This window comes from Ixodes scapularis, unplaced genomic scaffold (assembly GCF_016920785.2).
Source record: "Ixodes scapularis isolate PalLabHiFi unplaced genomic scaffold, ASM1692078v2 PGA_scaffold5__190_contigs__length_132052651, whole genome shotgun sequence".
In the NCBI taxonomy this organism is placed as follows: Eukaryota; Metazoa; Arthropoda; class Arachnida; order Ixodida; family Ixodidae; genus Ixodes; species Ixodes scapularis.
The window spans coordinates 59,358,163-59,383,577 of NW_024609880.1; the positions used below are offsets into that span (position 1 = coordinate 59,358,163).

At 44.1% G+C, this 25,415-nt stretch overlaps 1 protein-coding gene across 1 annotated transcript in view; it reads left to right on the top strand.

Annotated features, from left to right (window-relative positions):
* LOC121838147 (cuticle protein 16.8-like) overlaps positions 1–22,735 on the top strand; it is a 32,634-nt gene extending 9,899 nt beyond the window's left edge. Inside the window, exons 4-6 of the mRNA XM_042294223.1 lie at positions 4,414–4,467; positions 21,723–21,776; positions 22,316–22,735. Coding sequence (XP_042150157.1) covers positions 4,414–4,467; positions 21,723–21,776; positions 22,316–22,735 — 528 coding nt within the window. The remainder of the gene's footprint in view (positions 1–4,413; positions 4,468–21,722; positions 21,777–22,315) is intronic.
* The last annotated feature ends 2,680 nt before the right edge of the window (positions 22,736–25,415 follow it).

Genomic DNA, 25,415 nt, shown 5'->3' on the forward strand with positions numbered 1-25,415 from the left:
CCAACGAGCCAGGAACCAAGACCTCGGCCCCAGCCGACGCTCCATTCTTCTCCACCGCCGTCGAGGGTCCGCACCCGGTCGTTGTCAAGGCTGCTCCAGTGGCCGTGCACGCCGTTCACGCTGCTCCAGTTGCCGTGCGCGCAGTGCACGCCACCCCAGTGGTGCACGCTGCCACTCCTTTCGCCTACGCCCACCAAGCGCCCCTCGCCTACGGACTTGCAAAGCACTTATAAGAAATAATAAATTAATAATATAATTGAACTCTAAGATGTATTTCTTTTATGCGAGTTGTGGGTGATTTCTTTGAAGAGCACTGTTTTGGAAGCTCGATAAGAAATATACAAATTCTGCCCTTAAGTATACTGTAAAATTTCAATGTGGGACATTACGGTCACTTCTATCGTAGTCTTTAGTGGTGAATAAGTCCGATGTTTTCCAGGAAACACTTGGTTTAAATTATCACAATTGGCGCTTACGCAACAATAGCTAATTTTAATGTTCCGGTGCGTTAAAATAGGGCGATCGACATCCTGCTTCAAGCGAATGAAAATACGCATAACACAGCGTCATTCATCAAATTTATCTGGTCCCCGACTTATTGTGCTTTCGTTGGGAGGACTTCTATAGGCGTTGTCATATTAAAATGAGTCGGCGGTGACATCAACATCATGTTCATAAACTGTCGGTAAACTTGTTTCTCGCTCTCTCTGCTACGCGGCAGTCAAGTACAGAGGCTAAAACCGTAACCCAAACCCTTAAACCGTTTAGGATCGAATTCATTTCGTTCACTATTACCGAAAAGAAAGCAATATTATTTGATACCGAAATAAAAGGAACAGTAGGACCGCTGCCCATTTTCAGTTGGATAGTGTTTAATCAGGTAAACACAGTTTGATTAGAAAGCCAAAAGGAAGTAGCGTTCCGGGAGAGTTTATTCGTGCATCTCGCCTGAAAACGAATTCATGTATAGATTGGTAGCGTGCCCATACAACAACAAGGATCATGGTGTTCAGATCAGGATACTGTCGAACCGCAGCCCCTTCTAGAATGATTAGCCCAGCAAATAAAGAAACTTAACTTGAAAGTCGAAACATCAGTTAGCGTTGCGGAACAGGGTTTTTCATGCATCTTGCCTAAAAGGGAATTGACGTGCTGTCTATTAAACGATGGTGTGCCGGTATATAGCGCAATGACGGGTCCGTCTCGTACGGCATCTGGCAAGTTCGACAGTTTCCTGTGACGGCGAAAGAGCTAACAAAATGTTGTCTTTAATTTAAATTTGAACAGAATGCATGGTGATTAAAAAGATTGGTAAAAGTAATATTCCGCATATGTGCGCGGAGTCCTCAAGCCTTTCAGAAATATTGATACATTCGAAAACTTCGTAACATCACCGTCTCTTTTACTTTACACTCTGCCGCTCCACTCAGCCCTAATTAATTTAGCTTAAAAATAATTTTGCCTTCTGCCACCCGTATCCATGAGATGTTGGGTTCGTCAAAGCCGTGCGGTCGGAAGTGGCTCATGCAGCTCGTCGATAGTTTCGGTGTGTCGCAAACATGTGCGCTGCGATTCGTTTAGTTGCTGCGCTCGTAAGCTGAAACTTGGAGCTTCGCAGTAGGAGTAAAGGGGTGCGGACTTAATCCGCCAAATAGCAAGAAATATTATAGGATGTTCTAAAAATTGGAAAATATAAAAAAGGCTTTCATTGTCCCGAAATATTATGTATTTATTATATCGACTTGGAGCTTCGTTGAAAGTTTGTTGAAAATAAGAACTAAATAAATAAATAATAAAATCAGTATATTATACATGTTTCTAGAATGTTGCGATTGTCTTTGTCTTTATATATCATTTCATTTCATTTATTTACCTCAAGGGCGTCTTTTGAGGACGCATTACACAAGGGGGGGGGGGGGGAGGGGGGTGGCATCAAATATGAATACAATATAAAAAAGAACGTAAGGACACCAACACAGCCACATTTCGTCTAACTACAAAAGAAAACAAGATATATATACACAAAGAGACATTCCCTACTCATTGAACAAAAGCCCTCACATCTCTTGAAACGATGTAATATCTAAGTTGGTTACAAAACGATCTGGCAAGTTATTCCATTCTGTAATACGCAATATTAAGGGAGAAAACATGAATGAGTTATTATGGGAGCGCCATTGAAGGAGTTTACATGTGTTGTCGTTTCGAGAAGAAATATAATGGACTTTTTGACAATAAATGTTTCTGAACTGTCAATTACTATGGTAAACTTGATGGAAGAAACACATGCGGTTAAGTTCGTGTCGTGTGGTGAGAAAGCAAGACCAAGTCTTGATTTTAGGGGAGACACTACTTTATGAAGAATAACCGTTTTGGATGAACCGGGTAGGTTTTTTTAAAATTGATTATTGGTTTGATATTTGATGATTTCGATGTGGATTTGACACAACGCTTGCGTATTCAAGTTTGCGTTGAATTATTGTTTTATAGGCGAGTAATTTTGTCGCAGCAGGGGCCAGATAGAGATTCTGCCTCAAAAAGCTATAGATCTCGTTGAGCTGGTGATTATGTTGTCGATATGTTAATTCCACGCTAATATTTCAGAAATATGGACACCCAAGTATTTGTATAATGGAACACTTTCTAATTGGTGTGCCAGTAATGAATATTCGCGAGATGATTTGGTCGAGTTGGTGGTAACGGACATTTGTTTGCATTTTCCGGGGTTAATATTCATCTGCCAATGGGTGCACCAGGAGCTTATGGTGTCGAGATCGTTTTGAAGAATGTAATGATCTGTTGGGTCAATAATAAAATTCAATAATTCTCGTGCCCTGAAAATGCGGCGAACACAAACAAACTCTGCAGTGTAAATAAACATGCCCTTTTACCGTTTAATTTTGGAATCGATTGAGTAAATTACTGGAAGATATAAAGACAAATACACGCGCGAAATATATGTCACAAGATTGCATATATCGCCAGTGCATATCGTGCTATCTATATTATAAGCGACCAAAATACATCCATAAACAAATGTTTTTTCTTTAGGTTTTTCGGGAAACTTCCTGGCCTTGTGGGCAAAGGAGGTTTTTCAACACATACTTTTTTGGTTTTTCAATAAACGTGCTATTAACCAATCGTTGCAACCTCTATGATCGGTTGTGATTCCGATCATTTAAAAGAATAGGGAGATAATTTAATATAATCCCAAATTCTTTTTAAGAATGCCAATAAAGTAGAACGCATGTACAGTCTTCAGATTTTAGCAATGCCACACGAACTTCGACAGGCCGCCAGATCTGCGCCTTATGTCGGCGTTAAGGAGCAGCTCAGCAAGGGTACACCTGTGTGGCAGAAGGCACACACCTAGCCTCGGTGACTTGCTGCTTGAAAACAAAATAGACGCAGACCAACCGGCCGGACGGGGTTCAAGCATTATTGTTAAAACATCTGAAGGCTGTACATTAAAATGTGTCACAACTCAGTAGCTAGAAATCAGGCTAATGCCTTGTTTGTTATATGCGAGAAATATTAAGTACTGTCTAAAGGAATACGTGTTAAGTCGTTGTTTTCATTTGTAAGAGGTTTAAGGTATTACTTAATGAAATAAAAGTTAGGTTATGTACTTTAAATTACCATATATCGCACATTATAGACATCTGTTTTAATTCTTCAAAACTTGATTAAGGTAATCAAATACCATAATACAATGCATATTAGGCTTCTTAATAATCGCAATCTTCGCACCTTTTAAGAAATGAACAAAAAACTAAATCAAATCCGGACTATAATATATGTATGAATATCTTCGCAGAAGCTAAAATTGTGATGCGCTGAATGTTAGCATGAATGTAAGCATGGGACATTTTCGTTTGGATTGAATGTAGGGAATTTTTCTGACCCTAAACGTGGCTTTCCTGTCCTAGCTGAACAATATAGACTTTAACAAACATGATATTGAAAATGCAAGCATTCTTTTGATTTTAGCATGTCACTTTCTCACGCGCAAAAGCATCCCACTTCGTAGTGGCATTTCAAATCGTACATTAACATGAACAGCTACAAAAAAAAATTAAAAATAAGCCCCTTTCTAACCGGATTCCTTTTCTCTCCCGTCTTTCCGAGTTCACCACGCTGTAATTTAATCAAAGCAGCAATCTACTTCTTTTTTCTTCGTCGATTCACTTACGCTATTGACTGGATGGCTTTACAGGGCGTGTCTATAGTTAAGTTATTTTTGTACCGAGTATATAAGGCTTTACTGTCCTGTACTGCACCATCGTTTCCACTCTCAAGCAAGAGGAAAAGTAATCATCATGTTCATCAAGGTAGGTGACTTGGATATTAAGATATTTAGAAACCGATTTGTCGTCGCTTTAACTGGAATAACAACGTACTGTTTGCTTCCAGGTCCTTGTGTGCTGCCTCTTCGCCTACGTGGCTTGCGGAGTTGTTGTGGAGCAGGTCAGTAAAGTGAGAAATTGTAGAAATCTTGAAAGACCTAAGATTTTAAGAAATACCTAAGAACACTAGATATCATGTCTAGGTAATCAGGTGTCAACACCGTCTCTTAAATTGTAACACCGGAAGTACCGTATTAGTATTTTTCACAATGTACGCATATTCACTTTAAGCTGTCACGCACGGTTACATAACAAAAAAAATTTGAACCATCCCAGATCTTTATGACCTTAGTTACTTCCAATTCATCTTCAATTTTATTGTTTTGTTCCACTGGAGATGGAGAGGGAAAAACAGCCGACGAGTTTGAACTGCTAACCCTTGCTTCAAATAAACATTTACGCATTTTGATAAAGTCAAATGCAAGGAAAATATACTGTCTCGAATAGATAAACAGGCTTTTCTTTTCTGCATAACTCTGCTGATGCAAGTGTATATATATATTTTTTTTTATTGCAGCACCTTCCCCAGCCATACAGTTTCGGCTTCGACAACGTCGACGAGTTCGGCACACGCATGACCCGTCAGGAGACCGGAGACGAGTTCAACAACAAGGTCGGCTCCTACAGCTACGTCGATGCCCTCGGAGTCAGTCGTGTGGTGAAGTACGTGGCTGACGCCACCGGCTTCCACCCCACCGTCGAGACCAACGAGCCAGGCACCAAGACCTCGGCCCCAGCCGACGCTCCATTCATCTCCACCGCCGTCGAGGGTCCACACCCGGTCGTTGTCAAGGCTGCTCCAGTGGCCGTGCACGCCGTTCACGCTGCTCCAGTTGCCGGGCGCGTAGTGCAGGCCGCCCCAGTGGTGCACGCTGCCGCTCCCTTCACCTACGCCCACCAAGCTCCTCTCGCCTACGGTCTTGCAAAGCACTTCTAAGAAATAATAAATTAATAATATAATTGAACTCTAAGATGTATTTATTTTATGCGAATTGTTGGTGACTTCATTGAAGAGTACTGTTTTGGGAAGCTCGAAAAGAAATATACAAATTCTGGCCTTAAGTATGCTGTCAAATTTCAATGTGGGACATTATGGTAACATCTATTGATGTCTTTAGGGATGAATAAGTCCGATGTTTCCCAGGAAACGCTAGGTTTAAATTATCACAATTGGCCCTTAAGCAACAATAGCTCATTTTAAAATTCCGGTGCGTTAAAATAGGGCGATCGACATCCTGATTCAAGCGAATGAAAATACGCAGAACACAGCGTCATTCAACAAATTTATCTGCTCCCCGACTTATTGTTCTTTCGTTGGAAGGACTTCCATAGCGGTTGTCATATCCGCCAGACCTCAGACTCGGCATAATAGAGATTACACCGTCTGGTCGACGCAGCGGTGATACGCCTGTGTTCGCAGCCCTCCTGCGCGCAACTCAAAAAGGAGCGGGCTGCCAAGGTTGTGGTCGTATAGTCTAGTCTCTGCCGAAATTTTATGCATATATCGATAGTACGTGAATGGACTTGGACTTTGCCGTTTCTGTCCACCGAGCTGCCTCCTCCTGTCTCATCCTGTTTTGTATCTCCAGTTCACGCTTCCTGTGCGACGACCGCCCACGATCTCCTTGGACTGCTTCGGTGGCCAACATTCCGTAACTGCCCAGAGCCTGCCTCCCGACCTCTCGTTGACGATGTTCTATCACTTCCCGCACTGTGCCAGGGACACAAAGAACCGCGTTGGGGAAGGTTAATCCAGGCACCAGAACCGCATTCCAGAGTTCGCGAGTCACCAGAAAACAATTGCAACTCCAAAGATTACGTGATCAGAGTACATTCGTACCTCGCACGGCTGCCTCTCGGAGTTGAGCATAATGCTCGGACAAGTACTCCCGCTTGTTGGTCGGTACAACTCCCAGGTAAATGTACGACTCCTGTACCTGTGCTTGCAAGCCGTTCAGCTTTAGGCTGTTTAATTTAGGCTCTTCGGACCCGGCTAATTGAAGGACTGCCGAATTTTTGTTGTTGAATCGATGGCCCTGCGTAGCCCCCTCCGTCTCACATATAGGCTCCTTGCACTGACGTCACATCGCATACTTTTGACCACCATGATAAATGAGGAGAGGGAAGCTGCTTTTGTAAGAATTTCGAGTGACAGGTTAATCTTCTATAATCTTATGGGGGGAGAATAGCCACGCCTGTGCCAATCCGGGAGGCACAAACGAGGATCCTGATGAGAGGGGAGCTCCCTCTTTTCCTCTTCTCTGGAGGGCATCGGAAACGACGTCATGTGCAAGCCACGTATACATATACAAACAAACCGGAGGCCCCCTAGCGGACACCACCGACGCCACGCGTGCGGGATGGGAGTATGGGCAAGAAGCTCGACGTCGCCCATAAATAAACCATCAAAATGGGACGTTGTCGGCGTCTGTGGGAGTCCCCGTGCTCCTTTTCGCGTTGGAATTGTTGATTCTACGTCTTCCTGGCAATATCTGACTATTTAAGTGGACTCAGCGAAACTCACGAGGCTCGTTACACCGCAGAACTTGGCGTGAATAATGCAACATGCGGCGATTCATTCCCCGTGGACGCCGCGGAATGGACGCTAAAGCCTGATTCACATCATGAGATTCTGCTCGCTATTTTCAGTCATGATGTCGCTCGGGCTCCAAATGACTGAACCGTAGCTGAGATGTCGACGATGATACTGAAATCCGGAAGCAGAATCGGACCGAGTGAATCATGCATAACAAGATGGTGATGGCCACTGGTAACCAAGTAACAACATCTCCTTATATCTACTGTTCACACCGAGCCTACTTACCCAAAGCAACCTTCAAACTGAAACGTCTTTTGGGGTTTGCACTTCTTATCGCAATTACCGGGTCAATGTTTGGTCTACGGCACGCTGTCGTTTGGACGAGCAGACGACAGCTCGAACGATGAGGCGGCCGTTTGTACTTGATCAAGCACTGAACGTAGTCCGCAGGTGGTCCGTGCAACTTGACGGTTTTCCTGCGTTCATGTTGGTAAAAAGCAAATAAATATGACGACCACAAATGTCCGTGCATTCATTCCAAAGTGCTTCTCGCCCACGCAATCATGGTCCGACGGCGTCTGTTTTTCCTTTTTCACGGCCCCTGTTCACGTTTTCGAACGAACCACGCATGCAGAAAACGCAATGAAAACTAACTTTTAAACCTTTCTCGACTTGGTACAGTCCCAGTCAGGGCGTTTTGACGAGAAGGCAGGTTTTTGTACGGTTTCTTCCAAAGTAACAAAGGAATACACGTCCCCCATGGCGACTTCTGCTCACAGCCCCAGACCGAAAGGGCGCCCGACGCGCCACCAGCACGCCGTGGCGTAACAGAGATGAGTTCGTGTGTAGCGCATCAACGGGTTCCGTCTCGTGCGGCATCTGACAAGTTCGACAATTTCCTGCGATCTCAAACGAACTCAAAGACGTTGTATGTCATTTGCATGCATGCATGGATGCATGGTCAATAAAAATGTCGTTCAAGGTAACTTTCAGTTTATCTGCTCGAATTGAGTCTTCAAACCTTGAGGAAACATTAATTCATTCGTAAAACTTCATAATATCACCGTCTTTATTACAGTAGACTCTGCCGCTTCACACAAGTTTTAATTAATTTAGTTTATAAATAATTTCCCCTCCTGGCGGCCCATATACAAGATATGCCGGGTTCGTCAAAGCCGTGCGGTTAGAAGAGGCTCATGCGGCCTTCGATAGTTTTTGTGTGTCGTGCTCTCGTACGCTACGATCCCCTTTGGTTACTGTTACTGATCTCTATTGTAGTAGGCTGGATCGCAGATCGGGAGCCCATCGGTGTAGCCACCGGCGGCCATTGCTTGACACCAGACAATACACGCGTCTGTGGGAGAAACGTACGAAAGTAAGAATATTGAAGCATGTACGCTGTGCTGGGAACGAGTGTTTTATGGTGTGCTGCAATGTCGGGTGTTTGGAGATCTAATCGGCATTTAATAACCGGACGAACGCCGATTTAAAAAAAAAATTAAAATGTACCGGAGCACCTATGGCTGAGCTGGGAAGCTTGCTCTCGTTGTGGAGTAAACAAAGTAACTCGTCAGTGCGACCGTCAATCCGACCATCCTTGGGGAAGCCCAGAAGTTAATGAATTACAAAGAAGTTTCATCTCGACAGCGGCTTTCCGGGAGTTAACGAATTCCACGTAGCAATGCCTTCGAGCTTGTCGTCTGCTAAACCCAATTCAACGAAACCGCCAGAGAGTCTGCGGTACCTCTAGGTAACTTTCGACTCTTCGTGCTGCACTACATTTTTTGCCAGCGGAGTCACTCTGGACCACAAAGAATTTATCTATAAGAACCGCGAACGCTGTCAGTTTTAATGGTTGTTCGCAAACTATTTAACGGGCTTCCCGAAAAACAGCTAGAAGTTGCAGTGCCAACAACAGCTTAGAAACGGGGAAAACGGCGCTTTTTCTCTCTTTTTTTTTTTTTTTTCATTGAGTCCCATGCATTTGGTGGTGTCAATCAATGGCCGCCGGTGGCGACACTCGGCCTCAGCTGTCGAGGCCGCGGCGAATGAGTGTGCAGCTGTGCTAAACGAATTATTCACAAACTCATTTTCGAATTTAACCACTAATTCTTATCCGGATGTTTATGAATACAATATTTGTGCTATGAATTCCATTGATATAGAATGTGCCGGTATAGTGAACGTCATCGCCAACCTTAAACTATCGTCATCGTGTGGAATTGATACTATTAACTCGAAGCTTCAAAAAAACACTATTATGCATTCCTCTATTATCTTAACAAAGCTATTTCGGCAATCACTCGAACTCGGAAGCCTTCCCGAGGACTGGAGGGTGGGGAAGGTGATTCCTATACATAAAGGTAGTGACAAATCCAGCCCAAGTAATTATCGCCTGGTTTCCTTAACAAATTTCCCTTGCAAAATTTTAGAGCACATAATCTTTTCGCATCTCGTTAATTTTCTTTATTCCCATACATTCTTTTCTCCTGCTCAACATGGCTTTAGAAAACTGTTCTCGTGCGAAACTCAGCTATTTACACTTACGCATAACTTTCACGCTTGCCTCGATCGTTCATCTCAGGTTGACTGAATTTTTTTAGATCTCTCTAAGGCATTTGACAAGGCTTCACATAGGCTCCTTTTGTATAAACTCAGTAAACTGAACATTGCTCTCATGTTTTGACTTGGATCAACGCCTTTTTAACTAACCGTTCTCAATTTGTTTATGTTAATGGCATTAACTCGCACCCCTCTCCTGTAATTTCTGGTGTCCCCCAGGGTTCAGTACTCGGCCATCTTTTGTTTTTAATATATATTAATGACCTTCCTTCGCATATCTCATCCTCACTTGGTCACTTCGCAGACGATTGTGTCATCTATTCTGAAGTAACTAATGATTTTGACGTTCTTGCACTCCAGTCTGACCTTGACAGTATTTCTCGTTGGCGTGATAAATGTGATATGGAACTCAATATTAACAAGTACCAATCCATGAGAGTATCACGTGAAAATAACACCTGTCCCTCGTACCATATAAGAACTGTTGAGCTGGAATCCGTGTCCTCATTTAAATATCTTGGTGTTCGTATCACTAACAACCTCTCATGGAATATTCATATTGAGTATATATTTAAAAACGCTAACCGCATGTTGGGCTTTTAAAACGGAACTTCTCTCTTGCCCCCACTGCCCTTAAAACTACTTCTTTACAAATCATTGGTCCGCAGCAAACTTGAGTATTCTTCCAATATCTGGGACCCCGGTGTAACGCTTGCATTAACATTAGAAGCTGCTCAAAACCGTTCTGTTCGATTTATACTACATAACTATCATCGCACATCTAGCGTAACAGCAGTGAAAACTACCCTAAGCTTGCCTGACCTCTCTCTACGCAGAAAAATATCTCGTCTATGTTTATTTCATAAAATTTACCACCACAATGCAAATCTTCGTCAGCATCTGTTAACACAACCATCATACGTCTCATCACGTTTCGACCATCAAAATAAAGTTGGCATCCCTCAGTATCGCACCTCAAGCTTTCATCAGTCTTTCATACCCGTGACATCACTGGACTGGAATCACCTTCCCGCACCTGTTGCCAGCATAGCCGAGAGTGTCGGATTCAAAGCTGCACTTTGCGAATATTTGGATTTTGGTTGACAGTGTTTTGTTTTAATAATGTTCTGTTTTTGGAATTTTATGCTTACCTGCCTAATTACTGTTTGTCTTTGTGTGCAATTAGATGTGTGTGTCCACTCCCCTCTATAATGCCTTTGGGCCCTGAGGGAATGAATAAATAAATAAATAAGTAAATACGATTCAGCTTACTTAAAGATCAGCGGTTGCTGTGATCGGAGTATGAAACTTCGAGCTTCGGAGTAGAGTAAAGGAGCGCCGGCTTAACACTACCAATGTCGCCAAATATTAAAATATATTTTAAATATCGGGACATATTAAGATAACGGCCTTCATTGCCTCGAAATGTCATGTATGTTATTACAGCAAAGCTGTTTATGGCTAGGGTTCCGTGCAATTTTAGTGTGCTGTGACTAAACATTATACGCTCGCACCGCCGAACCACTTCACGCGCCGCACGCGCATACGTTCCCCGTATATATGATTCGAATTAAATAACCCGAACAAAGCATTCACAAACGTGCGTGCAAGATGTCATTTGTTTTAGGCTTTTGCTTTAGAACAGTTACTGCTCCAGACGCCTCCACGTACGGCGCGTAGAACACCATTCTCTGTAATTTTGTTGATGCTTGGGTAATTTCGCAGTACGTCTATTCAGTACATTAGTTAGCAAAAAGCACCATTTTCAAGATCAGTAAAATCTCAGGTAGATAATAAAGATTTCTCAAAGATTTTCCGCTCTGCGTCGATCTTCGACCATGTCTACACTTGCACCATCCTCGCTTTGTCATCGTTCCAAGCGCTTTCGTGCCTAGTTTCCTTTCCTTCCGCTTTCCCCGGGGGAGGGGGGGGGGGGGGGGGGGGCGGCACCGTGGCGCGTGTTTAGTTTCCTTCGGCTCTTCGGGGCGGGTCCGTGTCGTGTGCTAAACAGCTTCGCTGGTCATCAACCTTCACAGAGTGACATGGCTCAGGATTTCTGTAGGTATTAGTTGCGTCCTTGATAGCCTGTTGAATATTATTAACTTTTCGTTTATGTCTCGTTTTGCGTATGTGCATACCCCCCTGTATTATAAAATGCTAAATAAATATAAATAAACAATAAAATTAATAAATTATACATGCTTGTAGAAGTTCGCGAGTGCCATTGACTATACATCTTCTAAATATTGTCGCGCCATAAAAAGATGCTGAACTAAAACAAAATATACAGTCAAGAGGAAGGTGTTCCTCCACTGTTGATTTTAGGAATGGTTCACGTCAATTATTGGAGGATATAAAGACGAACACGCCCTTGATATATTCAGTCACAAGATTACATATAAGGCCAGTGCATATCGTGTTACATTTCTTATGAACAACCACAGTAGACCATTAACAAACGTGTTTTTTTCTGTAGGTTTTCTGGCCAACTTCCTGGCCTTCTCGCCACAAAAAATATGTTCACATATATATATTTATAAATATATATAAATATATATATATATATACATATATATATATATATATATATATATATATATATATATATATATATATATACATATATATATATATATTTTTTTTTCTTTTGCTTTTCAATGACGTGATATTGCTCAATCATTGCAATCTCTGTCATCTGTTGTGATTCCGATTATTTAAAATGATAAAAAAATGGTTTATCATAATTTCAAAAATTTCTATGAATTCCAATAATGTCCTATACGCGCAAAGTAAATGAAAATTATTCAACAAGAAAACCGTAAAAAGAGGACCCGACGTTTCGAAGCCTACTTCCCTCCTTGCTCCGGTGACGTTGCTTCTTCAGGGGTGTCTATTGGTCGTATGGGTAGAGTGTACCAGAATGTACGAAGGGGACGAGCTCTGTGTAGGCTCCGCTCATGCTTTCAGTTGCACCTCAAAATGTTGAAAGCGATCAGGTGGAACCAAGCCACTCTTATCGCAGCGCCACCTTCGCTGCGATCAAGCAACGACACAGGTCAAGGTAAGATGGGCAATATAGCCCCTTAGGGGCTATATTGTATTTTTTTATGATTTTAAAGTTAGAGGTAGCGTGAAAGCACCACGACACGACGACGCCACGACCTCATCGTCGACGACGTTGCGCAACGCCAAGATGCTGTCGTAAAGGCTAGCCCACATGGTGCGTTTTTCTCCGCGTCTGCGTCGCGTCTGCGCCTGCGCTTTGACGTCACTTCCGGCGCCGGGACGAAACGCAGCGTTTTTTGGCGCATTCCGGCGTATCTGGAGGAGCCAGATATTTTGCGTCCACGCGTCGCGTCTCGCGCTGCGTCCAGAAGGCAACAACCAATGAACCGCCGTGTTCACTAGTTGCAAGGAGCGTTTGAATTTTCTCCACTGTTTTCGCCACTGTAGGACTGTAGTTTTCGCCACGGACCTCGCGACAAAGGCGATAATAATAATAATAATAATACTTTTTATTTGCACATATTGCGATACCCACTCGGCAGCTTGCGAGGCTAGGCAAAAAGGTTGAGACCCTTACGCAGGTGGGCCTGCTAGCCCGCCGCCAAGTAGGGAAAGGGATACGGGAAAGGAAAATAAATAAAAACACTCAAAACAGAAAGATACACACACAAAAACGGGTAGCAGCCCTGTGCCATTCCAAGGCAGAGCGCACGCACGCACACACACACACCCGCGCGCGCGGAGTTTACAAAATTTTCACGCTCGCGGCCTTAAATAAAAACGGCTTTTAGGCCCCGCCAACGCTGGCAGCAGGGCGAACATGGGTAGTTACGTCCTTCCCCCCGCGGATATCAGTTTATCATACCTTTTACACAAGTCCAGGGAATCCTCTCTGCTCCGCGGGAGAGGCTGACGCTGCTTCAGCGGAACAGAGAGGACCTACCGAAGTACAAAAGCGTCCTGCACTCTGGCAGGCCAAATGTAAAGAATACAAGGACAACCGGCAACAACCGCAACGACGTCACCTCTGTAGCGGCCAGCGGTCAGCTGTAAATGTTTTGGCGCGGGCGATGGTGGTGCCAATGGCGTATCGAAACGTGGATGAGGCGCACGCACTAAAAAGGATGAAAATTCGGTTGCTGTAATAAAAATGAGTGCTTACTATTACTAAAATTAAATATTACGGCATGTAGCCATCATTTACCGCGCGATATCTATTTAATATTTGCTTTTGTTTCTTAAGCGCGTCTGTCTACGTTGGGCAGACGCTTCGGAAACGCAGACGCGAAGCGCTGCACGGTAGCGCTGCGTGTGGTTTGACTGGGCGCACGCGTCCTGCTTAGCGCGCGCGCCTAGCCGAGACGCGCGTCTAGACGCACTGAAAAACGCGCCATGTGGGCTAGCCTTAAGGCCGTCGTAACATCGCGTCGCGTCTAGGACGGCGCCGCTTGGCGACATCAAGTTGCCGTTGTAATGCGGTCGCGACGTCACGTTGATGACGACGCCGTTACGCGACATCAAGTCGGCGTTGTGACGCGGTCGTGACATCGCGTCGCGTTGAGGACGACACCGTTACGCGAAGTCAAGTCGCCGTTGTAATGCGGTCGTGACGTCGCGCGCCACATCGAGGACGACGTGGACGTGGTCGCCGATGCTGACGTTGACGTCGACGCCCCCACGACATCAAAAATTGCTATGATGTTACTTTAACGTCGTCCTGACGTCATCGTGAACGAAAACGTCACGACGAAGCCTTGATGACGTGTAACGTCGCCGCCTTCGCCAGCATCCACGTGGACGCGCAGTCACGACGAAGTCTTAACGTCATGCAACGTCGCCGACGATGACGTCGACGTCCTAAAGTTGTCGCGACGTCTTCGTGACGTCGAGTTGCGTCATGTCGACAATGGCGTCACCGAACTGACACCAAGCGTCCTTATGCCGTTGCATTGACAACGATGCCGTTCTCTTGACGCGCCGTGACGTTGTCGTGGTCCTCATCAACGTCAACGTTGGCATCGTCGTCGTTGTCAACGCAATATGACGTCAGAACACAGTCTTGATGTCGTGTAACGCACGTTGTCAGCGTCGATGACGACGTTGACGTCAAGGCGTCGTCCTGATGTCGCATGGCGTTGTGACGACAAGTCAGGTCGCGGTGACTTTATGCACGTGACGCCTGTCGTTTAGGTTGTGTAAAAATATAGTAAGGCGTTCTATCATTTTTCTATAATCTTGAACAGTGTGCCGGTCAAGCTGGGCGTTGCAACGAAACACATTTTTCATCAAAAGCGGCGAATCCGAACCACTTTGCACGTAGCGCCCGAGAGGGCGGTACGAACGAAGTGGCTCGGATTATCTCTTTTTTTTTTTCCACATGCGGAGGTACCAAAATAGCACTCCGGTGCCCCCCCCCCCCCCCCCCCCCCCCCCCCCCCACTCTCCCCCCTGGTCCTTTCTAGTACACTCTAGTATGGGGCAGTCACAGCTTCAACCTTTTCCTCTTTGCAAATTAGAAAACATTATGTCCAATTTATGAGTAGGCGGTGCTTTGTACACTGTTCTTGTAGCGTGACGTAGACATTACGCGTACACAGACGGTATTGCAGCTAGCGATCTGATGATGTTTCCCGGCGTCAGTTGGATGTTAAAACATTCCAAACGAATTCTTTTTTTTTTTTTTTAAATTTAGTTCGGTGTCAATTACGTGCGCATATACGAAGTCAATCGCATGGCCATGCGCTTCACACGGTTCAGCAAGTGCGCTGCGTTCTGAACACTGTAAAGTTTACGATAGGCCCCTAGGCCTATCTCAGACTTCATAACCTTTCCGCTCAGGCGCTATCGAATTGCCTCCATCGGACCCTATCTCCCTTTGTTGGAAACACGTCGACGCATATACTGTACACCAGCCAGTTTGTACAGCGTTCCTCGCAAGTAAGACTTATCGAAGATGACACTATGGTGTCATTCGACGTTGTGATACTTTTCACCAGCGTCCCAGTTCCCTTAGGAGTCACTGCAGCCAGAGAGACTCTCCAGAAAGACGGCACCTTGGCCTCAAGGACCTGTCGTACTGTAAATGAACTGTGCCGCGTGCTAGAGATCTGCCTCGGCAGTGCATACTCTAGTTTCAAGGGCGGTCTTTTTAAGCAACTTAGTGGCACTGCAATGTGGGCTTCCATCTCTGTTACAACAGCAAACTTTACCATGGAAGTAATTGAACAGAAGGCGATCCCATGCAGAGTGCGCAGCCACCTACATTGGCGAGGCAATAAAATTTCACGGAAGAATGCGCAAGCACAACAGCGTGTGGAACTTCGACCGTGAACACATCGCAGTTGCTGAACACTGCGAAGCGCGTGACCATCCGATTGACTTCGCTCATGCGCACGTGATTGACACCAAGCCAAATTTCATAAAAACGATTTTCTTGGAATCTTTGCGCATCCAACAGACGCCGGGAAACATCAACAGCACCTTAGGTGCCTTACCGTCTGTGCACGCGCAAGGTCTGTCACGTTACTAAGACAGTGACCAAAACACCGCCTCCTTAAAACGAGGGCATAATGTTTTCTAATTAAAAACGACGAAGAGGTTGAAGCTGTGACTGCCACATTCGACCTATAGCCAACCCTGAAGAAGGAGCCAAGTGGGCTTTGACACCTTGGGACTTTTTTTTACGGTTCTGTGGTTGGACAATTCTCATTTACTTTAGTAATTTAACCCAACCTGACAGATCTCTGTCGAAGATGTTTATCTTAATGCACTAAGCTCGTACACACAATAGAGTTTTAGTAAACCGTTATCGCTTTCTCGCTCCGCTCTATGGGAAGCGGAGTCGCCATGCGCATGCGCGACCCGCTCTGGGATTTCAGCCTGAAGCATCAGCACCGCTTTCCTCGCCATCTTAGGAAGCGCGTTCCACTCTCAGTAAAGCTTCAGTAGATGGTGTTTTTTTAGACGGGAATTCGAAATGGGTGCTCGCCACTATAAAGCACGCTTGGGAGCGCGCTTAGCCGTTATGAACCTCGCTGCACTAAGATGGCTGTGTAGACTTTGTTTGAAACGGCGTCCTCCAGAAAAGGTTTCACGGTAGTCGAGAACCTCTGGCTGCTTCGGGAAATCGCTGGCCGCATTCTTTTCACGGCCCCTGAACGGTGGGAAAAGGTGCCGCCTTGTCGACTCAGTGGGCTCGATTTTTCTATGCAAACAGTCGTCAAACGGATAGATATTTTGTTAATTTAATTTAGCCAGCAAGACAGTGCAAATTAGCGAAAGTGAGTGCTCCATTTATATCTCTGCTTGTTTGTTTTCCCAATGAAATGAGTTTTTTTTCTTCTTCGTATAGGAAAGGAATACATAGGAAAGAAACACGGAATATATAAGCGCTGAGTCGCAACTGAAATGTAATACACAAAGAAAGAAGGTCGAAGCATTCATACGGTTCGCGCTCCAAGAGCGCGCCACACACAAAGCTTAAGAGCAAAGGACACGTGGCTTAAGTGCGGGGCTGACAAAATAACTCCAAATAAAAATGTCGTAATTTCAAAATACAAATTGATTTCGTGGCGCAATGATCTGTCAAAAAAGAAGGTTCCGTCATCCTATAGCCCCACTGGAAGCTGGCTAACTCATCGACCTCCGAAATAAAAAAAATCGCAGACGTTTACGCTTCTTTGTAATGCGGAATTGAAACGCAGTTCCGAAATATGTTGGTTTAGTGATATACCCTGATAGACAATCTGATATATATATATATATATATATATATATATATATATATATATATATATATATATAAGAGAGAAAGAGAGATATAGAGAGAAAGTCGAGCGGGATGACGAAAAGTATACACGGCAGAAAAATACACTTAAAACGGTTGTTGAAATTTTTAAAACATTTTTAAAGTTCGTCGACGTTTCTTTCTGAGACAGACCTTTTTCAAGACTGGTTACAACTGACGAAATACTGACACACCTTGGCTGCATCACATGACCCATGACGTCAACGGATTATTTGCTAATTCGAAACACCTGGCTCCTTCAAGAGCCCCAAAATAGAATCAACACAGTTATCGCCACAAAAGCCGATTATTTGCGGCCTAGCCCGAAGGATAAGCCACCAACGTAAACCTGGCCAGATAAAAATGGTTCAACGCTCGAAAATTTGACTGAACTTTCGAAAACTGAGAGGCAGCCACAAAGCTGGAGGCGCCAATTGCGCAACAAAGATCCTAATCAATAAAAAAAAGAAAAAAAAGAAACAGCATTTGGGAAAACATATATTACCAGCTGCCTTTTCTGTTGAAAATATTAGAACGACCTCTATACAAAATAAATCGTTGATGGCCTGTAGCCTCTGGAATGTGTACGCTTACGCAAATACAGGAGGATCGTCTCTGTTCGCCGTGTGAATGGAAGACATAATGCCGGGATGTTTATTGATTCCGGCTTTGATAGTGTTTAACTTGTGCATAACGTACGATTCTTTTTGTTCGCGATCTCGGTTGCTTTTGAAACCAGACTGAAAAAAACGTAACTAGCTCCAAGTTATATTTTTAAAATTTATATATAAAACTCTAAAAATTTATCAAGTGACACCAGGAGTCCCACACGGGTTGGTGTTAGGACCTTCATTCCTTTTCTTTTTAAAATTATGTTAACACTATTCATGAGTCAGTTACTTCATGCATCAGAGTGTTCGCAGATGATTACATATTACGTAGAGAACTAACATGGAATTGTGACAGCATCATCATTCGAAGAGATCAAAACAAAAAGTATATACGGTACAGAGAAAAATGCGAATAATATTTAATCAAGACAAGACCGTGTGCATGTCTTTCTCTTGAAAGCAATCAACCACCAGTTCTTTCTTTTTTTTTTTGTTTTAGAGCGCAGCTCTTAGGTGCCCGTTTCCGGTTTGAGCGGCGTCGCCGTCGCCGTCGGCGTTACCGCGAGGTCACGTGACCCCCCGAGGTCACTCCAAGGTCACGTGACCCCCAGAGGTCATGTGACCTCCCAAGGTCACGTGACCCCCCAAGAAGTCACGTGACCTCCCCCCCGAAGGTCACGTGACCCCCTCCCCGAGGTGACGTGACCCCCTCCCCCCCCCGAAGTCACGTGACACCCCCCCCCCAAGGTCACGTAACCCCCTCCCCCCGAGGTCAGGTGACCCCCCGGAGCATATTCGAGAATGAGGGGAAGAAGAGGAGAAGGAGGAGGAGGTCATGCCTAGGACCCGCAGACCTTGTTTCACTTCGACGGATACGTTCTCGCTTATCGGTTGATTTGTTTTATATGTGAGCAATCCGTCGAATGTCGAGAAAATGTGTTGGGATGATTTCATTGGGCGCGTTAGGTCCATTCTCCGGAGCGCGAAAGTTTAGTTCTCCGTTTAATAAAAGCGACAGGAGCGCCGCCAGAGACTCGCACTCGAGCGCGCTCTTCGTGCACCGAGTTTTTCTCGCAGCGTGAGCGACTTCTTCGCGCTCCGTGACGTGACATCCGCAAACAAGATGTCTACATTGCCAGAATAGTTGCCCAAATGAAAGGCACAGTAGGACCGCTGCCCCTTTTCAGTTGAATAGTGTTTAATCAGGTAAAAACAGTTTGATTACGAAGCCGAAAGGAATTAGCGTTCGGGAAGAGTTTGTTCGTGCATCTCGCCTGAAAACAATTTCATCCATAGATCGGTAGTGTACCCATGGAAAAACAAGAAACATGTTGTTGAGATCAGGATACTGTCGAAACACAGCCCTTTCTAGAATGCCTAGCCTAGCGAATAAAGAAACTTAACTCTGAAGTCGAAACATCAGTTAGCGTTGCGGAACAGGGTTTTTCATGCATCTTGCCTGAAAACGAATTGACGTGCTGTCTATTGAATGGTGGTGTGCCGGTATATAGCGCATTGACGGGCTCTGTCTCGTACGGCATCTGGCAAGTTCGACAGTTTCCTGCAACGGCGAACGACTTAACAAAATGTTGTATTTAATTTAAATTTGAATAGAATGCGTCGTTATTAAAAATATCGGTAAAAGTAACCTTCGGCAGATGTGCTCGAAGCGAGTCGTCAAACCTTTCAGAAATATTAATACGTTCGAAAATTTCATAACGTCACCGTCTCTTTTACTTTACCCTATGGCGCTCCATTCAGGCCTAATTAATTTAGCTTAGAAATAATTTCGCCTTCTGCCACCCGTATCCATAAGATGTCGGGTTCGTCAAAGCCGTGCGGTCGGAAGTGGCTCATGCAGCTCGTCGATAGTTACTGTGTGTCGCGAACATGTGCGCCACGACTCGTTTAGTTTCTGCGCCCGTAAGATGAAACATGGAGCTTCAGAGTAGAAGTAAAGGGGTGCGGACTTAATCCGCCAAATATCGCGAAATATTATTAGATGTTTTAAAAAATTGAAAAAAATATATAAAAAGGCTTTGATTGTTGCGAAACATTATGTATTTTATTATATCTTTTTGGTGCTTCGTTGACAGCTTGTAGATTATAATAACTAAATAAATAAATAATAAAATGAATAAATTATACATGATTCTAGAATGTCGCGACTGTCTTTGTCTTTATATCTTCCAATAATCATCGTGCCCTCAAAAGATTGCGAACACAAAAAAAAACTTACAGTGTAAATAAACGTGACCCTTTACCGTTAAATTTTGGAATCGATTACGTAAATTACTGGAAGATATAAGGAAAAATACACCCGCGAAATTTTTGCCTCAAGATTACCTATATCGCCAATGCATATTGTGCTATCTATCTTGTAAACGACCACAATAAAACTATAAACAAATATTTTCGGGCTTTGTTTTCATTTTAGGTTTTTCGGGCGACTTCTTGGTGTTGTGGGCAAAGGAGGTTTTGCAACACATACTTTTTTATTTTTCTATAAACGTGCTATTAATCAATCGTTGCAACCTCTCTGATCTTTCGTGATTCCGATTATTTAAACTAATAGGGAGATGATTTAATATAATCTCAATCATATTTAAAAATGGCAATAATGTTTAACACATGGACATTCTTCAGATTTTAACATTGTCTTGCGAACTTCGACCGGTCACCAGATCTGCTCCTTATTCCAGCGTTAAAGAGCAGCTCAGCGAAAGAACCGGCGTGTGGCAGAAAGCACACACCTAGGCTCGGTGACTTGCTGCTTGACGCCAAGAAAAGGCGCTGAACAACCGGCCGGCCGGGGTTCAAGCGATATTGGTGTCACAAGTCACTGGTTGTGTGTGTCACAGCTCACTGGTTACAAATCAGGCTATTGCCTTGTTTGTTAACTGCGAAAAATAGTAAGTACTGACGAAAGGAATCGGTGTTAAGTCGTTGTTTTCATTTGTAAGAGGTATATGGTATTACTTAATAAAACAAATGAGGTTAAGTGTTTGAAATTTTTAACCAGATATTGTACACCATCGACATCATTTTAATTCTTCAAAACTTGATTAACTTGATCAAATGCAATAATGCAATGCATGTTACGCTTTCTTACCAATCGCATTCTTCGCACCTTTTAAGAGATGAACAAAAATCTAATTAAAAGCCGGGCTATATTTTATGTTTCAATATCTTCGCAGAAGCTGAAATTGTGCTGCAATGAGTGTTAGCATGAATGTAAGCTTGAAACATTTTTATGTGTATTGAATGTAGGAAATTTTTCCGACCCTAAACGTGGCTTTCCTGTCCTAGCTGAAAAATATAGACTTTGACGAACATGATATTGAAAATGCAAGCATTATCCTGATTTTAGCATTTCTTGTTCTCACGTGCAAAAGCATCCTACTACAAAACGGCATTTCAAATCGTACATTATCAGGAATAGCTACAAAAGAAAATTAAAATAAGCCCTCTCTAACCGCATTCCTTTTCTCTCCCGTCTTTCCGTGTTCAACACTCTGTAAATTAATCAACGCAGCAATCTATTTTTTTTACTTCGTCGATTCTTTTACGCTATTGACTGGATAGCTTTACAGGGCGTGTCTAAAGTTAAGTTATTTTTGTACCGGGTATATAAGGCTTTACTCTCCTGTACTGCACCATCGTTTCCACTCTAAACCAAGAGGAAAAGTAATCATCATGTTCACTAAGGTAGGAAAGCCTATCGACGCTAGTCGCTGACTTGGATGTTGAGATTTTCAGCAGCCGATTTGTCTTCGCTTTGACTGGAATAACAACGTCATGTTTGCTTCCAGGTTCTTGTGTGCTGCCTCTTCGCCTACGTGGCTTGCGGAGTTGTCGTGGAGGAGGTCAGTAAAGTGAGAAATTGCAGCAATCTTGAAGGACCTAAGATATTATGGAATACCTCCGAACACTAGATATCATGACAGGTTATTTAGAACGTCCATTCGGACGACGGTAGATTGTTCGAGAACCTTCATTTTGATCATAGTAAGCATATCTAGGTAATCAGGTGTCAACACCGTCTTTTAAATGGTAACATCGGAAGTACCGTATTGATATTTCTGAGAATGTATGCCTATTCACTTTAAACTGTCACGCACGGTTACATATTCAAAAAAAAAAAAAAAAAGATTCTTCAACTATCCCACTTGTTTATGACCTTAGTTACTTCCAATTTATCTTCAACTTTAATGTTTTGTTCCACTGGAGATGGAGAGCTAAAAACAGCCCACAAGTTTGAACTGCGAAGCCTTGCTTCAGCCAATCATTTACGCATTTAGATAAAGCCAAATGCAAGGAAAATATACTGTCTCGAATAGATAAACTGGCTTTTGTTTTCTGCATAACCCTGCTGATGCAAGTGTATAATATTTTTTTATTGCAGCACCTTCCCCAGCCATACAGCTTCGGCTACGACAACGTCGACGAGTTCGGTACCCGCATGACCCGTCAGGAGACTGGAGACGAGTTCAACAACAAGGTCGGCTCCTACAGCTACGTCGATGCCCTCGGAGTCAGCCGTGTGGTGAAGTACGTGGCTGACGCCACCGGCTTCCACCCCACCGTCGAGACGAACGAGCCAGGAACCAAGACCTCGGCCCCAGCCGACGCTCCATTCTTCTCCACCGCCGTCGAGGGTCCCCACCCGGTCGTTGTCAAGGCTGCACCAGTGGCCGCCGTTCACGCTGTGCACGCTGCTCCAGTTGCCGTGCGCGCAGTGCACGCCGCCCCAGTGGCGCACGTTACTCCCTTCGCCTACGCCCACCAAGCTCCTCTCGCCTACGGTCTTGCGAAGCACTTCTAAGAAATAATAAATTAATAATATATTTAAACTCTAAGATGTATTTCTTTTATGCGAGTTGTGGGTGATTTCATTGAAGAGTACTGTTTTCGAAGCTCGATAAGAAATATACAAATTCTGCCCTTAAGTATACTGTAAAATTTCAATGTGGGACATTATGGTCAGTTCTGTCGATGTCTTTAGTAGTGAATAAGTCCGATGTTTTCCAGGAAACACTTGGTTTAAATTATCACAATTGGCGCTTACGCAACAATAGCTAATTTTAAAATTACGGTGCGTTAAAATAGCGCGATCGACATCCTGCTTCAAGCGAATGAAAATACGCATAACACAGCGTCATTCAACAAATTTATATGCTCCCCGACTTACTGTTCTTTCGTTGGGAGGACTTCTATAGGCGTTGTCATATTAAAGTTACTCGGCGGTGACATCAACACCATGTTCATAAATTGTCGGTAAACTTGTTTTTCGCTCTCTCTGCTACGCGACAGTCAAATACAGAGGCTAAAACCGTAACCCAAACCAAAAACCGTTTAGGATCGAATTCATTTCGTTCACCATTACCGAAAAGAAAGCAATATTGTTTGCCGGTTTCTGATCGTTCTACAAATACCCGGCAGTAGTGCTTTATGGAAAATATTAAAAATTGGGAACCTGAACAGGCATAATAATTGGGAATTAATTTTCGGAGCGCATGGAATTGCCACAATAGTCCCTCTTTTTATTATTTGCCCACATGCAAATATAAAATGCTCATGAAATGTTTGCTATATGTATGTTGTGTCTACATTTTCCTTTAGAGTATGAGCTCGTACAACGTTCAGTAAGCTTCTCCCTCCTCCACTTGAAAGTGTCTCTGTCATGAGGTGTGAAGGATCGAGGTAGATCACACCGTGAGGTAGATTAACAGTCTTGCAGATCGAGTAAAACCCGAGAACCGCCGTTAAAACTCACTCTATCAAGAACAACGATATTGAAATAATCAAGAACATAATAAAATCGCCACAAGGTTGAATGCATTTTCCTGTTACGTACAAAAGATCTGGACACGCTATGTTTTTGTTTATCGTAATTGTCGAAGATTTTTTCGAGCGTCCACTTTAACAGTGTTGCGGAGTTGTCACTTCGGAGTAAGAAAGATTCCGGAATCATACCGCCCTTTCACGACCCCACACTCTCAACAAAAAAGTAGTCGGAAGCTGTCACAGATATCGCTACCCCCCCTTAGTAATACTAACGACCCTATGGGTAGTCATACGGCATGCAATCAACAGGTAGTCACAGTGAGCACCTCCAAAAGCAACATGGCGGCTGGCAAGCGACAGTAGAGTAGGGGCCCTAAACTCGTCGAACACAAAGTTGGAGGCGAAAGTTCGCGGAGCGCGCTGATTGGACGTTGGCGAAAAAAGCGCGAAGTCATCGTCGTGATAGACCAATAGGTGCGCTCCGTCAACTTCGGCCCTAACTTTGTGTTTGACGAGTTTAGGGGCCCAGTACGAGTAAGGCCTAGCGATCTGGACTGCTTTTTGCTAAAATACGATTATCAAGTGCGTACGCCCGTTCGCTGCCTTCCGTGCGCACTAAAGCACTCCAAAACGCGCCTCGAAGCACCGGCACCGCAGCTATTACCAGTAGGGGCGGCGATGTGTGTGTGTGTGTGTGTGTGTGGGGGGGGGGGGGGGGGGAGGGGCATTCGGAGGGGTTTGTCGACGACTGCTTTCGCGCGGCCGGCTGCATTTACTTCGCAGCAAGAAAACATTCAAAGAAGGAATCGTATAGCGACAACTGAAATGATGTCTGTATTGAACAGAGAATCTGCTTGCTGTGCTTGCCGCAAGTGATCCGGCGTTTTCGGTTGACAGCAACGAGGCCAGGCATTGCCGATTCAAGCGGCGACGGTTCCGATCGTTCAACGCTCCTGCTCACCTGTTAGCATTGGTTATCCACTTTCAAGTCCCTGGTAGTCCCCACCGCGTCTGTGCGCGCACTATTCACCGCACGGAACACCCGTTCAACTGGCTATGGGACTGACCGTACGGGGACGAGAGGCTGAGAACCGAACCCTTCGTGACTGCTCCGTGGAGCCATGAACGCCTCCATGTTTTTCACTCAAATAAGTAGACACATAAACGCGGGACTCCTTGAATTTGGCGGCGACACGCGCCACCTAACGGACAGCGCTCAAACTAAGAAAAAAAGAAACCAACAGGCTTTGTTCTGAGCCTCGCCAGACATGCACGTGCGTCATATTCCACACCACACGTCACACATACGCGACATACAGACACCATACAATGTTATACATGAACAAGTTCACAAACAGCACAAGGTATAACATGAGACCAGGGATGGGCAGTATTTCAAATACATGTATTTGAAATACGTATTTCAAATACTTTGTGTATTTTGCATTTGTATTTAATTACAAATTGGGTAATGTATTTCACGTGCGTATTTAATTACTAAAACGTGGGTATTCCAAATACAATTGTAATTAAATACATTTTTATGGGCAAAAATACAGTAAAGGCACTGTGCAGAGCAGGAAGAAAACTATGTTCTGCACCGAATGCACTGTCTCTCAATCAAGCACAAGCGTTTAGTGACTGTGATTACGGTGCTAGACCAGGGCAAGAATAGTGACGAAATCGACGTTCACAGGCAGACTGACTAAATAAGTGCG